At 37.6% G+C, this 14,950-nt stretch overlaps 2 protein-coding genes across 3 annotated transcripts; one reads left to right on the top strand and one right to left on the bottom strand.

Moving 5' to 3' along the window:
* Positions 1-10: 10 nt before the first annotated feature.
* spty2d1 (SPT2 chromatin protein domain containing 1) lies at positions 11-4,825 on the bottom strand. Of its 2 annotated transcripts, none has more exons than XM_060886497.1 (6): positions 4,322-4,825; positions 3,964-4,078; positions 2,479-3,870; positions 1,116-1,272; positions 933-1,010; positions 11-799 (listed from the first exon to the last, which is right to left on the bottom strand). In XM_060886497.1, exons 1-6 carry the CDS (start codon positions 4,379-4,381, stop codon positions 706-708), a joined length of 1,896 nt encoding a protein of 631 aa, XP_060742480.1. In that variant the 5' UTR covers positions 4,382-4,825; the 3' UTR covers positions 11-705. The 2 variants fall into 2 exon arrangements, with proteins under 2 accessions (XP_060742480.1, XP_060742479.1); XM_060886496.1 differs by having other exon boundaries at positions 11-611.
* A 1,650-nt stretch (positions 4,826-6,475) lies between these two features.
* Positions 6,476-14,614, top strand: tmem86a (transmembrane protein 86A). Its single transcript, XM_060886486.1, has 4 exons — positions 6,476-6,619; positions 9,867-10,131; positions 10,319-10,742; positions 13,299-14,614. Exons 1-4 carry the CDS (start codon positions 6,599-6,601, stop codon positions 13,303-13,305), a joined length of 717 nt encoding a protein of 238 aa, XP_060742469.1. The 5' UTR covers positions 6,476-6,598; the 3' UTR covers positions 13,306-14,614.
* The last annotated feature ends 336 nt before the right edge of the window (positions 14,615-14,950 follow it).

Below are 14,950 nucleotides of genomic sequence, written 5' to 3'. Positions count from 1 at the left end.
ATAAATGAAATGTATTGTAAATGTACTTTATTGCTGATAACAAGTGGTGACCTAATGTATGATCTGATGTACAAGTATGGAAAAAAGTAATGTAAATGAATCAATCACAGCACAACATGATCTGTCAAATTGCTTTAACAAGAAAAATACATTGCAAAATATTCCAGAATGTTTTCTTTCATCATTAAATACTGTTAATAAAATAAGACTCACAATCTTGAAATCCTGAACAAATACCAAACATATGTTGATTCTGCACTTACATAATTGTAATTTCATGAGCTTTATATATAAAAAAAAATGGCATTAGTGATACATTATATATATATTACTTTCTCTAAAGCTCAGATATTAAAGATGGGCTTTCGGTAGTGCAAAACTGATCCCCTATTTTGGTAATTTGAAATAAATAGTGTGTTATTAGTTGAAGAATGGCACAAGGAAGTGTTGAGCCTGATCTATGTAACTGACTTTACTCCACGCAAGTCAATCAAACAAAGAAACTTCAACATCAAGTCTTTTTGCGCTTTGCTTTCATCGCTTGCTTTCTTTTCATCTCCTCCTCCTCCATACGTATTTCTTCTTCATCTTCTTTAATTCCCAAGCGCAAACTGAAGCAAAGACAAAACAAAGACGCATTAAGGTACACAGTAGATTCATCCAGATGAGCAAAGGGTTCATTACGTTTATCTGTCCCTCAATAAATCACGATATTTTTTTCCTCTTCCCCCCTTTGCTTTTCATTTCTTCCAACTCGCGGCGCTCTTCCTCCTGATCCTCGAGCACAGCCATTCGCAGACTACCAGCACAAGGCACCAGGAAGAACACACGAGAGGAACAAAATTATGAAGCAGGATTGTGAGAAAAATATAAACCTTGGCTTTATAGCTAATTTAAAGAAAATGGAAACGGGTGTAGCATTGTTTGTTTACCTCCGCGCTTCTTCTTTCTGTTGTTCTTTCCAACTGCTCTCCATAAATTTCAATGCATAGTCACTCTCATCTTTGTATCTAATAACACAAGGGCAGTAATGATTTCTTATGCATACAAAATGTTATGCATTCACACCGCAATATGAACAGCACTAAAAACATCCTTGCTTTTGGAGAACTTACTTTTTCCGATCATAGCCAAAGATTTCCCGAATATGTTTTGAAATTTCATCCTGGTCTCCTCCTTCATCATCAATGAAGTCGTCCATCTCAGAGTCGTACTCCTCTTCATCCTCATACTTGCGTTTGTAGCTGGATGTTATGGGTGGTAACGTTGGTCCTTCATGAGGGGAAAAAAACAATAGAGAGGAAATCACATTTCAAAATTCACAAAACAACCCCATGGATGTTTTCCTGAGAAAAATTATAGTCAAGTTAGGCTATTGTAACTTGATGCTACTGCTGTTTGTTTTAAGTACAGAGCTTGTTACAGAAAAGAGAAAGAAAATTAAATGCTCGTGTTTCTACGCTAATACAAGCTACACTGGCCTTTTGAGGTTTCATCTTAACTATGAGAGCTTTCATACTGGCAGTTTATTCTGAAAGAGCACAGTTCACATGAAACATTGCTAAGCTGTCTTGAGGACCAGGAAGCACAGCAAGATACCAAACTCATGACTTCCTGTAGGAGATGATCCGAGTTCAGTTACACTGAAACTGTGCTGTGTTTCCTGTAAATGTAAATACACCTTATACTCATGTCAACACTTGTTCAGAAAGTAAAGTGATGTGTTTTAGCCAATGACAACATTAGTTTTATAAGTGTAATACAGCCCAGTGTGAAAAGCACCTACTGTATAAACTAATGATTTCATGATTTTTAAACAGAGCTTAGTTCTGGGATATCTGGCTGATCTCCTGATACAGACTGACAACAGTACCCAAGCACTTTCCCCCAGGTGCACCAGTTAAACCCGAGAATCGGTTGCTGCTCAGTCTTACCCCTAAACACGCTTCTCGGTCTTCTAGAGAATATTAGGAATGACAGATCGAGATCAGGTTGCAGATCAAATCATTATACTACTAGTAGTGATACAACAAGCCTCCTGGTGGTCCAGCGGCAGGATCCTGCACTCTCATTCCCACAGCAATGAGAAGAGCTAACTTTCAGTGCGGTTCCTAAGCCCATATCAAATGGGAGGATTGCATCAGGAACTCAACCGGTGTAAAAGCCATGCCAATTCAAATAAGCAGACCATAATCCACAACAATAACAATTACTAGTAATACAACACAGATGATACCGTCAATTAATATATCATCATGTGTACACTGTGGAATTTGTCAAAAGTACATGTAGCCTGTTACACAATGCCAATTTTTGTATTTCAGAAGTACGCAAGTAAGAAATAAATTAGCATGTAAAGGTAGCTGCCACTCTGCAGAAAATTACTGAGCACTCAGAGTTGCAAGCTTATACTGGCAATTAGTTCTTTACAATAATCATCCCAAATAGTAAAGGGTGAGTTAATGAATTTCTTCTTACCAGCTGATCTAGCCAAAACTCTATGACCTGTTGGTGCTATGATTGTTCGGGTCCCCTGAGGAACTGGAGGCATGGCAGCCATTCCTTGTTTAGGTGCGAAGTTCTTAGATGAAATAGTCTCTGCCACAACAGTACATGGAGGTCTTCCAGTTCCTGGTCCCATAGAATTTAACGGTCGACAAGATCTGCTTTGTCCATTTACAGAGGGTTTTGTCCCTCCGGGAACAGGACGGCCCTGCACGCTGCTGCCAGGTCTTGGCTGATGATGGGTTTCTGCTTGTTTTGAAGGGCCAGCAGGTGCAGATTTCATAGGTCTGTTGATACCTGGTCGAGGAAAAGGATTGCCTCCAGTTCGTGGCACCTCCATCTTTCCTGGCTTTTGAGGAGGTCCTTTATAATTCATCATACCCTGAATAGGTCTGGTGTGTCCAGATCCTTTAACCCCTTGCCCATGACCTGATGGTCTAGACAAGTTTGAAGCAGCATCAGCTCGGCTCCCAGAACTATTCATTTTTACTAGAGGTTGTCCTGGATAGCCTTTCTTAGAGTTAAGGTCACTTGAGGTTGTTGGCTTTTCACCAGACTGGGGCCTGGGCCCTGTTTGCTTGACTGAAGCTGAAGTTCCCTTCGTGGCAGCTTTACCACTTAAGGCACCTGAGGAGCTAGAGCTGGGTTTGGATCCATGAGATGATTTGGCAGAACTGTGCGGTCGCTCAGTGTGTGTGTGCAGCTTTGGCATTTTGCTAAGTCCACTGGATGATTTCTCACTTGATGATCTGTGTGATGTTCCTTCGCGGTCAACCATATTTTTCTTGTGAAAATTCGTGCTGGATTTACTATCTTTGTGCCCTGAAATTTTATCTGGCTTAATGTCTCTCCCTTTATCTTGTTTCTTTGCTTTGCGCTCAAGTTCTAACTCTCTAATTTCCTCTGCTGTGCGAAGCCTCTCTTCATTTTTCTTTGTTGGTTTCAACTCGACAGGTTCAAACTGTTTTTTCTCAGCAAGCTTTAAGAGGTCTGCAAAATTCATGAGTGGTGGAGTAGTTTTGGGTGGTAAGTTCGTTTTTTTCTGAATGTTGCTCGTTCTGGTTGACCCATTACTGCGTTCCTGAGGCCTTAATGCAGGCATGGATTCTGGTTCTGGTTCAGATTCAGAGGCAGTGCTGGCATATTCATAATTGTCCTCATCGTAGTAAGCATCATCTCTGCCTGATTCGTTTTCAAACATTTCAGACTTACTGTGCCTTTTCTTGGGCTTATCTACAATAGGCACGCCATTGTACCCGTGGTAATTGTCCTTGGTGCGCGACGCCATGGCACGTGCCTTTCGGTCCGATTTTAATTCTACTCTCTTAGCCATGAGTACTTCCTTCTGCTTCTTATGTTCCAGATCTAAGGGAGATAATGCAAAAGCATCAGATAGATGTACACAATATTAAAACCACATCAAACAAGTTTCATATCAAATCAATTTTATGAGTGTACCTTTCTTTTTCTGATCTCTCTCCTGCTTCTTTAAAAATGCTTGTACGGCAGCAGAATTCACACCTTTCACCTTTGGGTCTTTTTTCGGAGGGCCAGGTTTCAAGCTGTATCTCTTCTGTAAATTAAACAGGGACACAAGAAGTTCAATATACAGCCAGGAGTGTCAAACAAACACCTACACAACATTTACCTATAACAAAACAACACAAAACAAATGATGGGAACCATTTAAAACCACGAGTTCTTGGGTTTCTCGTGTACAGGTAACAGGATCCATAATCGTGTTGTTACACTAGTGCCTGGTGTATTTTAGTAGCAGTTTCAGTTAGCAAACAGATGTTAATGACTAGTATCTCACCGGTAAGCTGCTCAGGCCTTGTTTCTGGGAGGCGATGGACAGCACGCTGTCGAAATCCATGTTGCCAGCTGGCGAGTTTGTTAGCAACTGGTTGTAAAATTTCGATTTAGCTGCTAATAGCTTACTAGCTAATAAATACACAGCTGTTTAGCACTTTCTAAGTTTATGACCAGATAAGTTCATCTTCCTATACCGAGCTGACGCGACAGTTTTGTCTTTTACTTACACACGAAGGTGATTTGTTCTCTCATTGAGACGCACAAAGCTACCGTGTCATAATTATAGCTAACTACAATTAGCCTCGTAGCCAAGAAACGAGCTAACCACGCTGGCGAGTCTGTAAAGTTAATTTCCCGATGCTTTTTCTTGACTATCTATATAAATATAGATAAATATAGTGTCGATTTCCAAATTCCTTCTAAAACAGGGAAACAAAAGATAGCAAATGCAACGTATTGATAAGACGCGTCGCCCCTGACGCTAAGTAGTGGCTACGTCAGAGTAAGCACCAGCACGTCATATCCGGTCTCGGGCATGCTGGAAAAAAAACGCTGATGTTTCAGATCCTCCTTTAGCTGGAAAAAAAAACGTTCGGGTTGCCAGGTCCGCATTTATTTACATGTTATTTATTTGACACTAGATGATAGGTAAAGGTGGTAAACGTTGGTGTTGGTTTGACAAAGACAAGTCATTTTTGTTATAATAATAATAAGAATAATAATAAGATAGATAAGATATACCTTTATTCAGACATTGTTAAATATTAAAAGACATGTTAAAGACATTGTTTAATACACAATATTTGTCACAGTCTTTATTGTTTCCAATTCTTATTGTTTCCAATTCAAATGTGAGTGTTTATGTGCAATAAATGAATGGGGAATAGAGTGATTGTATTTTTTCTTTTTAAGATGTAATAGTAACAATACAGTAAATAATTACATACAACACTGACCATGACATAAAACACTAATAACCACAGTACTTGAAAAATGACATTAACGTGTTTTATTTTTGTTATAGATATCATATTGTCATATCATCCAGCTTGTATCATGTTTTTTTGTCTCAGCTGTCTAGTCAGTATGACTTGTAAACAATGTGTATGACAGAAAACAATGGATAAATAAACTATAGTTACATACAGTGGTTCAATACAGACCTCGATTCAACGCAAAACTCAAGCAGCTTTGCCAGGCCAAAGAAGACACCTACAGAAGTTGGGACAAAAGCCTTGTAAAAACAGGCCAAATACACACTAAATCAAAGCAAAACTACTCTGAATAGCTGAAAAAATAGTTTTCAAGTAATGACAAATTACTGCACCTCTAAACACCCCTCTGTCGAGCTCCTGAAATTTGCAGATGACCCTACAGTCATCGGTCTCATCCAGGACAGAGATGAGTCTGCATACAGCCAAGAGGTTGAGCAGCTGGCCATCTGGTGCAGTCACCACAACCTGGAGCTGAACATACTCAGAACTGTGGAGATGATAGTAGACTTCAGGAGAACATACATGTGTGTATGTATGTATGTGTGTATGTGTGTGTGTGTGTGTATGTACTAAGAGCACCTTAAAAACCACAACAAATGCCTTGTGTGTCTGTGCACACGTGAACAAAGCTGATTCTGATTCTGGTTCTGATATTTATAATGTACTGTGTTGCATTACGCATACCTGGCAACCTTGGTTAGAATATCATTTTATCACTGCTGACAAAACCAAAAACAGCACATTACATACATCCGAATATATACTTTTATGTAAGTCATAAAAATCTTATTCAACCTTCAAAAGGACAAACAAAACCTCACCAGGCATTATTTAATCAGACAAATGGTATATATATATTGTAATATGTTAAAATCACAATTATAAGCTGAATTCGAGTGTGATGTAGTCTGTATCATTCTTTATAACATAACCGAGCTTTTATTTAAGGAACATAAATGATTAAACATAAAGCAATGAATAAGCGCATGGTTGAAACGGTTGTAAATAAGACAGAGAAATCCCTCCTATCAGTAGGAGGACACTTCCAGGGACGTTCTCACATTCAGATTGGACGGATATTTTTACTCCGACCAATCGCTGCTTTCCTTTTTTATTCCCACCCACAATTACAGCTGATTTCTCTCCTCCCCCGATGCTGAACTGTCCCAAACAAGAGACAAAAACAAATTTCTGCACAAAGGAACATAAATACGCATCAGTTCAGTATTGTTTATGTCTGGACATCAGTCGTTCAGCTTACGGATATCATCCCTAACATAAAGATGGTTTCACCTGTTACTGTGGTAAGTGGATAAATATCTGTATGCTTAACATTACTTACATAATAGATCATATGTGTACATCTAACATGCACGTTTTATTTCTACTGATGTGCCACACTGTGTGAAGTCTATCCCTATTCTTATATCCCATCTGCTCTCTTTTAACTCCACATCTGTGGCTGTATAATGATGTATAATAATAAAGATAAATAGCCCTGTTATGGTCTTCTCTTAGATCAGTAATTCATTTGCTTTATATATTCTCTTTACCATCATGATGGTTGAATAGTGCATCCTTAAAACGTTAAACACGTGACCATAGCGTGTCTTTGTTTATTATTTACCCCCTGCTTGTAATAGATACGGCTTTTATATTTGGATTACAGTTATACACTTTTGTACATCATAAGCATGGAAGTATAGGCTAGAGTCGACTTTTGGATCTAACCAAGTGTCCGTTGAATGACATCGTTGTTCTTGGTTATTTTGTGTCATGAAGAATATTCTCACGCTTTCCTTATTGTGGTTGCGCTTTCAAAGGGTTTATGCTGAAAGGAAGTAGTCATGTGACCACGCTTTCGCCTGTGCTAATCCGCTTTGCTTGTACGCATGCGCGGGAAACAAAGTGTACTTATGTTTGAAGGAGATAAAGGTACAAAGCTAGATATAGAGCTGGCGAATATATAGATATAGAAGAAATATATACAGTAGATAGAGCTCTGAAAAATATAGAGAGAGGTAAATTTGAAGAATATATAGATTTAGATCTGAAATATATGTGTGTGTATATATTTATAATATTATATTTATTGATATATATTAATTTACAATATTATATTTATTGATTTTTATATATATATATATATATATATATATATATATATATATATATATAGAGAGAGAGAGAGAGAGAGAGAGAGAGAGAGAGAGAGAAAGCGCTGGAGAATATATAGATATAAATTTGAAGAAAATATATAGTTTTAGATCTAAGTAATGTGTGTGTGTGTACATATATATATATAAATATATATATATATATATATATATATATATATATATATATATATATATATATATTAGATAGATAGAGAGAGAGCTGGATAATATATGGATACAGATCTGGGGAATATGTAGATATAAATCTGAAGAATACATTGAGAGGGATCTGAAGAAAGAAACCATTGAGTAACCACAGCATGCAATTTTTTGCTGATGTTGTAAAATTACAGAAGTTTTCGAGAGAAACAGTTTGTTTGAAACAAAAGCTCTGCTTCAGCTGTGCTGGTTTCACCTCCTGCTTGCAAAGCTGATGAAGGACTTTTGTCTGAAATATAAAGTTTGTGTGGAAACCTACACTTTTTTGTTTATTCATCTCTGTCATCTCACTTTATACGACCAATTGACGAATCATCTTGATACTTCAAGCCTACTCTGACTGTATATCAAACAATTAATCTAATTAAAAGATGTTTCATACCATTCAGCCCAAAAGCACTAGCTTTGAATAAAGTGTTGCCGGAGCAAAACTTAACAACTACTGGGAGAGATGCTGAAGTGCTGTGTCTTGTTCAGGCTGTTTCAACCTTCTCTGACCTTTCCCAGACTGCAGGCGTACAATCTGATTAAAATATATACTTGCTAACAATAGCCTTTTTTCCAGTGGAACAACCTAACTTCAGTTCCTATTTCCATTAGCAGGCTAAAGAGCCAAGCAGACAAATTCTTAAACAGATACCAGTACGCAAATTCTGATGCACTCAGGACAATTCACCATCACTCTCTCGAACATGCAGTGACCAGATGAAACATTTGAAGGCTATAAAATATGTGTAACATATAGTCATAGAATCATAACAACAAAAAGTGAAAATGAGACTGGACAGAAATGCTATCTGTCGTCTTGGAAATTTCTGCTTAATCTACTGATCTAGCATTAATCTTTCATGCTGTTTGATATGGATTATATGTGAAATACCAGGGTGAATTCATTATTCTTCACGTTTATGCACTCAGGAAGCAGCGGTATACAGATTTGCAACATTTTCTTATATGATGCAAACATCTTTGCAGAAGGGGAACAAATGAGCAGCAAAGATAAAACTACAAGCTGTAATATTTACATTTATACCTTAGGGGACCTAAAGTAACTTTCCATTGCATCACTTCCACAGTGTACAGTTTGTGTATGGATATTATGTGACCCTTTTTTCCAGCTGATATTTATGGCATTTGTAAATATTTAAACCATTAAGGCACCAGAGGTGTATCAGTTATCCTGTATCAGTTATCATCACATTGAGCACTATACAGTACCCATCTTTTCAGCCTTTGCCATACAGAAAGAACAAAAACAAATACAATGCACGGTTGCCTCTTATCTATCATTTATTGGTAACCTAACAATGGTCTTGGCATTTTGTAAAACTGTAATAATTATGGATTTGTTTTTAATAGTGGGTGTGTCACAGCATTGGCCTCTGCAAACTATGTGGCAAGCGAAAAACTCACTTTACTAAAGTTTACTAAAGCATTCTTTGTTTTGTGCTGTGTTCAGCTCAACAACAAAGAGTTTCAAGTAAAACTCCATTAGAAATCAAGAACTGATCCCTTGAGAAGCACATTTTTCGTTTGAAGAGTGTGTTGAGGTTTTGAAGCAAAAAAAAAGGTTTTTATTAAAGTTAAAAAATGTAAATCCTAGGCTGTGTGATAGGGCTTTCTTAAAGACCTATAAACCTATAACCTATAAAAAACATTGATATGATGTCAGGTTAAATTAGAGTGTTGTATACAGGCTCTGTGATATGATTATTTTATATTATCCTCTGGGAGTTTCCCTATCCTGCCTCTTTGCCTTCTGTGTTAGTTTTTTGGGTTGTAGGCACAAGGGTACATTTTTTTGTTTTGTTTTGTTTTGACACACCACCTCCTCTATCTGTTCCCTGCCAAAGTGATCTAGAACACTGTGGATTTGATACTCAGCTCCCTCCTGCTGTAAAAACAATACTCGTTGGTTGATTTTGTTCCCTGTGTGTCTAAATATTTTGTTCAAGCAAACACGAAATCCTTTGTATTGAACTCATTAGATTGTACTTTATACAATACTATAGATACTACTGTAGACCTCCCTTGAGTCTTGTTCATGAGCATTGAAAACCTGAGACTGATACACTAGTTGACCTCGAATAGACGTAACTGGACTGTGTTTTGTCACATACTGACATCCATATATTTTGTGACTTTTCTGAAACTGTCCTGTTGTTTTGTGCAGGTGAAAAGTGAAGGCCCAAAGCTGGTGCCATTCTTCAAAGCCACCTGTGTCTATTTTGTGCTGTGGCTGCCCACCTCCAGCCCATCTTGGTTCAGTGCCCTTATTAAATGTTTGCCTATTTTCTGTCTCTGGGTCTTTCTCCTGGCCCATGGCATCAGCTTTTTAGTAGCCCATTCAAGTGCTAGAAAGATCCTTGCCGGACTAATATTCTCAGCTTTAGGTGACGCCTTTCTGATCTGGCAGGAGCAGGGCTACTTCAGTCATGGTAATTTCATTTACACTTCATTTTATCTCTTTAGTATGATGTAAAGACAAGTCTTCTTGTAGTTGGTAGAACCCTGAATTTAACTGATTACTGAGGTTCTTTTGAGCAATTATCACATGAAGCATATTCAACATGCAAAATGTTTGTTTTTTTAATTTATGATGTCTTTAACCATTGTTTGTAACAGGGTTGCTGATGTTTGCCATTACCCACATCTTGTACTCATCTGCGTTTGGGATGAAACCACTCAACCTACGAGCAGGCCTGGTCATCGGCACTATCTCAGGTCTTTGCTATACCCTTCTATACCCTTATCTGTCTGGCACCTTCACATACCTGGTGGCCGTCTACATTGCTCTGATTGGCTTCATGGGCTGGAGGGCCATTGCCGGTGTGCAGCTGGCCAACGACCTGTGGACATGGACCAAACTTTCGGCTTGTTTGGGAGCTGTTCTATTCATGGTGTCGGACCTCACCATTGCCGTCAACAAGTTCTGCTTCCCTGTGCCGCACTCACGTGCCATCATCATGGCTACGTACTATGCTGCACAGATGCTGATCGCCCTTTCGGCTGTGGAGTGCCAGGATGCTGATGTTTCCAGGAAGAGAATGTGAGGAGCTTAAAACCTACAGAGGCTGCCGGCTTTACTTGTCCGGGTCCATTCTCCCCAAACCATTCATCTTAAACATCCCATCCACAGAATGATTCTGTCAGTTTTATGTGTCTATAGGGGTTTTACCACTGTTTGAGAATTTATGGTTTATGGTATGTGCTAGGAGATTATGCTGGATTTGTGGTTCAGTCCAAACCTAATTTGCAGTCCAGTTTCTTCACTTTTTTTTTTACTGCCCAGTGTTACAATCTCAGACATGCTCAATATGAAATTGAGAAGCATGAATAGGATTAAGACATGTGTTCTCTGTGTTCTTCTCTGTGTTTTCTAAGAGCTGACAGCATTGCTATGTTTCAAATAGTGTTTTGCTCAAAAGCCACACAACTTGTTATATGTTTCTATTTACCCCACATTTAAAGTCTCAGCTGGTCTGAAGAAATGGGAGTTATGTAGCTGTTATGATGAATGTTAGCTACATGCTGGTGTAAAGAGTAATATGCCCCACATATAATGTAGCTCATGCAATCACCCGAACTCTTACAATCATTAACACATATGCTGGCCACCTTTGGCCAACTGCTAGCACTCACCCCATCCACCCTGAACTAACCCACTCTTCTTCCTGTCAGGTCACCTTCACAGTTTTAGACATGTCCATATTTTCATTCCATTGTTGTAATTAATCTTCAGCGATATCTCTTGAAGAGAATATTTGTAATTCTGTCCTAGCTAACATGTGAGTCTCAGTAGTGTGAAACAAAAATAAAAAACAGATTAACGCCACTATAAATGGAAAATTCACTTCAGAGGACCTGAAAAGAAAACCTTGATAGTCAATCATCTGTACTTCTACAGATGTGTAAAAATAGTGATACTCTGATCCAGGTGTGATTATATCTACAGATGCCGTGATACATTAATGATTTACAACTAAACTGTATTGATAGTACAACTAAATAGTATTGATGTAGAAACTAAACTACACCTATATTTTGTTTTACTGACAGGTCATGGCCTATTCAAGTTTTAACAGAAAGCCCACTCAGGTGCACAGCACTGAGCTGTAATTTAGACAGACCTGGTAATTCCTCTCACTGTGTCTGCTATATGCTTCTCAAAGTCTGTTTTTTTGTCAAATCTATGGTATCTCCATGTTTGAAGTACAATCAGACTGCAGTGGTACAATATTGTCTTACATGATCCTCATGATTGTCAAATAATCTCTACTACAAACAAGAGATAGACAATTCAGGAATGACCAGACTGATCAAACCATCCACATCCAATAATTTATTTATTTATTTATTAGGGTTTTTTTTTAATACTCTGTTTTCACACTGTACACTTGCCCACAATTTTATTTATTCACTTAATGTCCTTAATTTTGGGAAATTAGTGGCAGATGCCTCACAATGTGTGTGAAACTCAACTTAAGATACATTATATACAAACCACTAATCTGTTGAGTTTCGCACTGTGCTTGGAAGAGGATTTTAATCAATGTGTGTGCATAGAAAATGTCTATTTAAACCTGTCCCTTCCATTCACTTTCACATACAGTGGACTGTGCAGCTCGAACTGTGCAGCCCAGATGACTTGCGATACTTTGATTTTCCAGTTCAGTAATCTATAAAAGGGATCAGCATCTTTTTTTTTTCTGTTGCTGCTAAACAAGAGGGAACAATATTACAAATGCTATTGGGTGCTTTTGTACTGTACTTGGGCTAGATATGTAAACAGTCCAGCATACATTTATATTTATGGCATTTGGCAGACGGCCTTATTCAGAGCGACGTACAAAAGTGCTTTTAAGTCCCTATCATTGAAGCATACAAAGCCCTGCTGACATTAAGGTAAAAATTAAGATACATTAGAGTTATACATGCACATGTACACATTGTAACATGCCCGGCACCAAAGTTCAGAGGTGTGTGCAGTTTCACTGGCTTCATCTTCCCTATCAACAGTTTTGCAGTCAGCAAAACATTTGCTTAGTCAGTATGAAACATGCATTTCTGTGCATTGTCATCTAAAAAAAAGGTTTCTTTGCAGCTATCATGTGTTGTCCTGTTTTCCAAGTTCAGTGTTTAGACATAATTTGAGCAAGAGACAAAGGATTGATGTATCTTGCTCAATATGTGGCAAGCGAAAAACTCACTTCTAGAAAAAGGAGTTTACTAAAGCATTCTTTGTTTTGTGCTGTGTTCAGCTCAACAACAAAGAGTTTCAAGTAAAACTCCATTAGAAATCAAGAACTGATCCCTTGAGAAGCACATTTTTCGTTTTGAAGAGTGTTGAGGTTTTGAAGCAAAAAAAAGGTTTTTATTAAAGTTAAAAAATGTAAATCCTAGGCTGTGTGATAGGGCTTTCTTAAAGACCTATAAACCTATAACCTATAAAAAACATTGAGATGGTCAGGTTAAATTAGAGTGTTGTATACAGGCTCTGTGATATGATTATTTGTTGTTGCATGTGAACAATTCAAAAGAACTCAGTGTGTTTGGTCTGCTAAATGCAACAGATCTGAGTTCCATGCTTTTCTTCTGCTTTCAGAAATTAACAAACCCTACCCTGCATGTGTTCCCCCCGAGAACTGCTCAGGTTCACAGTTTCAGACAAACGTCCCACCATCATAGAGCCTAAAAGCTTTGTTTAGAGCCTGTCCTGTAGAAGAGAACAGGTGCAGTTAAAGACGGCTGCCTGGAAATCTAATCCATAGAGAGGGGCTTTTTGAGTAAGGAAATGCTGGACAACACAGTGGTAAGATTCTCTTTCCTTCTGGCCTCCAGCTTACAGAAGGCCTCATCCGACCCCTGCTATGACTGATCACTTTACACTCCCTGTCAACACTTGTTCTGTTTTTGTCTATGGAGACAAAGGGGTGTCGAAGAGCACAGTATGAATGCGGTATTGATGACAGTGTCTGTGTATACCTGCTGTCTTTATTATACTGAGTAAGCTATGGGTAACAAAACTTGACTAGCTTGCAGGTTTTGGTTCACTTTTTGCTTCTAACAAGTGCTTTGTGTAATACGGTCACTTCTGATACTCTCTGAATAGTTAATAAGAACAGCTGGGTTTTCTTTGAGTTTGTAGTCATTAAAATACAGCTTCATAAGCACTCAGATATTGAAGCATCCATAAATGGGAAGATGCGATGAGAGTTATCCTTTAATCAAGCTTCTAGATTTACTGCATTTTAAAAACAAACAGCTAGGTCTTCGCAATATCACTCTTGGTACAATCCAGAAATCTACTGGGAGTAAACATATGTGTATATGACATTTGTTTTTACATCAAGTCTGATTGAGCTTTAGCAAATCTGATTGAATCTCAGAATTTATTCATTCGCTGTAATATTTTTGTAAATTGTTTATATTTGCATAAATATGTATGCTAACTTGTAGTATGGTGAAATGTGATAATGACTTTGGGAGTTATAATATGTTTTCTGCTTGACATTTTGATTGTTTTGTTTGCTGTGGTCATCAGTTCATATAGACTCTTAAATAAAATATTTCAGTCAAAATATTTCAACTATAAAAAAATATCAGATGTAACTTGCACTTGAAATTATGTATTAATTATAATACATGCTTTTTTTAAATTATTAGTGTATTTATAAATCCATCATTTATAAATGGTCCATCAAAAAAAGCAAGGATTGTGCTGTAAGTGAATACTCTTAATATCTAAGTTGTTCAGTATATTTTAGTATTTTGCCTTACTTTTCTACACATCCACTACTTTCATTTATTTCATGTACACTGTTCTGTAGTCAGTTACCATACTGCTCATTTCCTGTAGTGAAATTGCTATGAATGTCATTCAATCTGTAGAATAAATAAATGCAGTTACAATGCAATGGATATCAGATGTATGTGTCATTTAACTACCACCTTTGTCTTGGAAAAAATTAAAAAATTAAAAAAAAAACAGTGATAAGCCAGTTTTAAGTGTTAGGTAGATCTCAAGGGTAAACCTTTGGAGCCTATATTTTACACAGTGAAAGTTGAGCATGTTATTATCCAACTATCCTACACAGCCTGATACCACTCAATCAGCATGTCATCCTATCTGTACACATAAAAGGCCACTAGGGTGAATATCAAATTACTCAAGGTGACAAGAATGTGACAAAAACGTGAGTGCGTTCGCCCTTGAACTCAAAAGATGTGGCCAAGATTTCCACAATCCCATTTATG

Source organism: Tachysurus vachellii, chromosome 14 (genome assembly GCF_030014155.1).
Source record: "Tachysurus vachellii isolate PV-2020 chromosome 14, HZAU_Pvac_v1, whole genome shotgun sequence".
NCBI classification, from domain to species: domain Eukaryota; kingdom Metazoa; phylum Chordata; class Actinopteri; order Siluriformes; family Bagridae; genus Tachysurus; species Tachysurus vachellii.
Note: the sequence above shows the minus strand (reverse complement) of the source record. Positions and strands in the feature narration are given on the sequence as shown.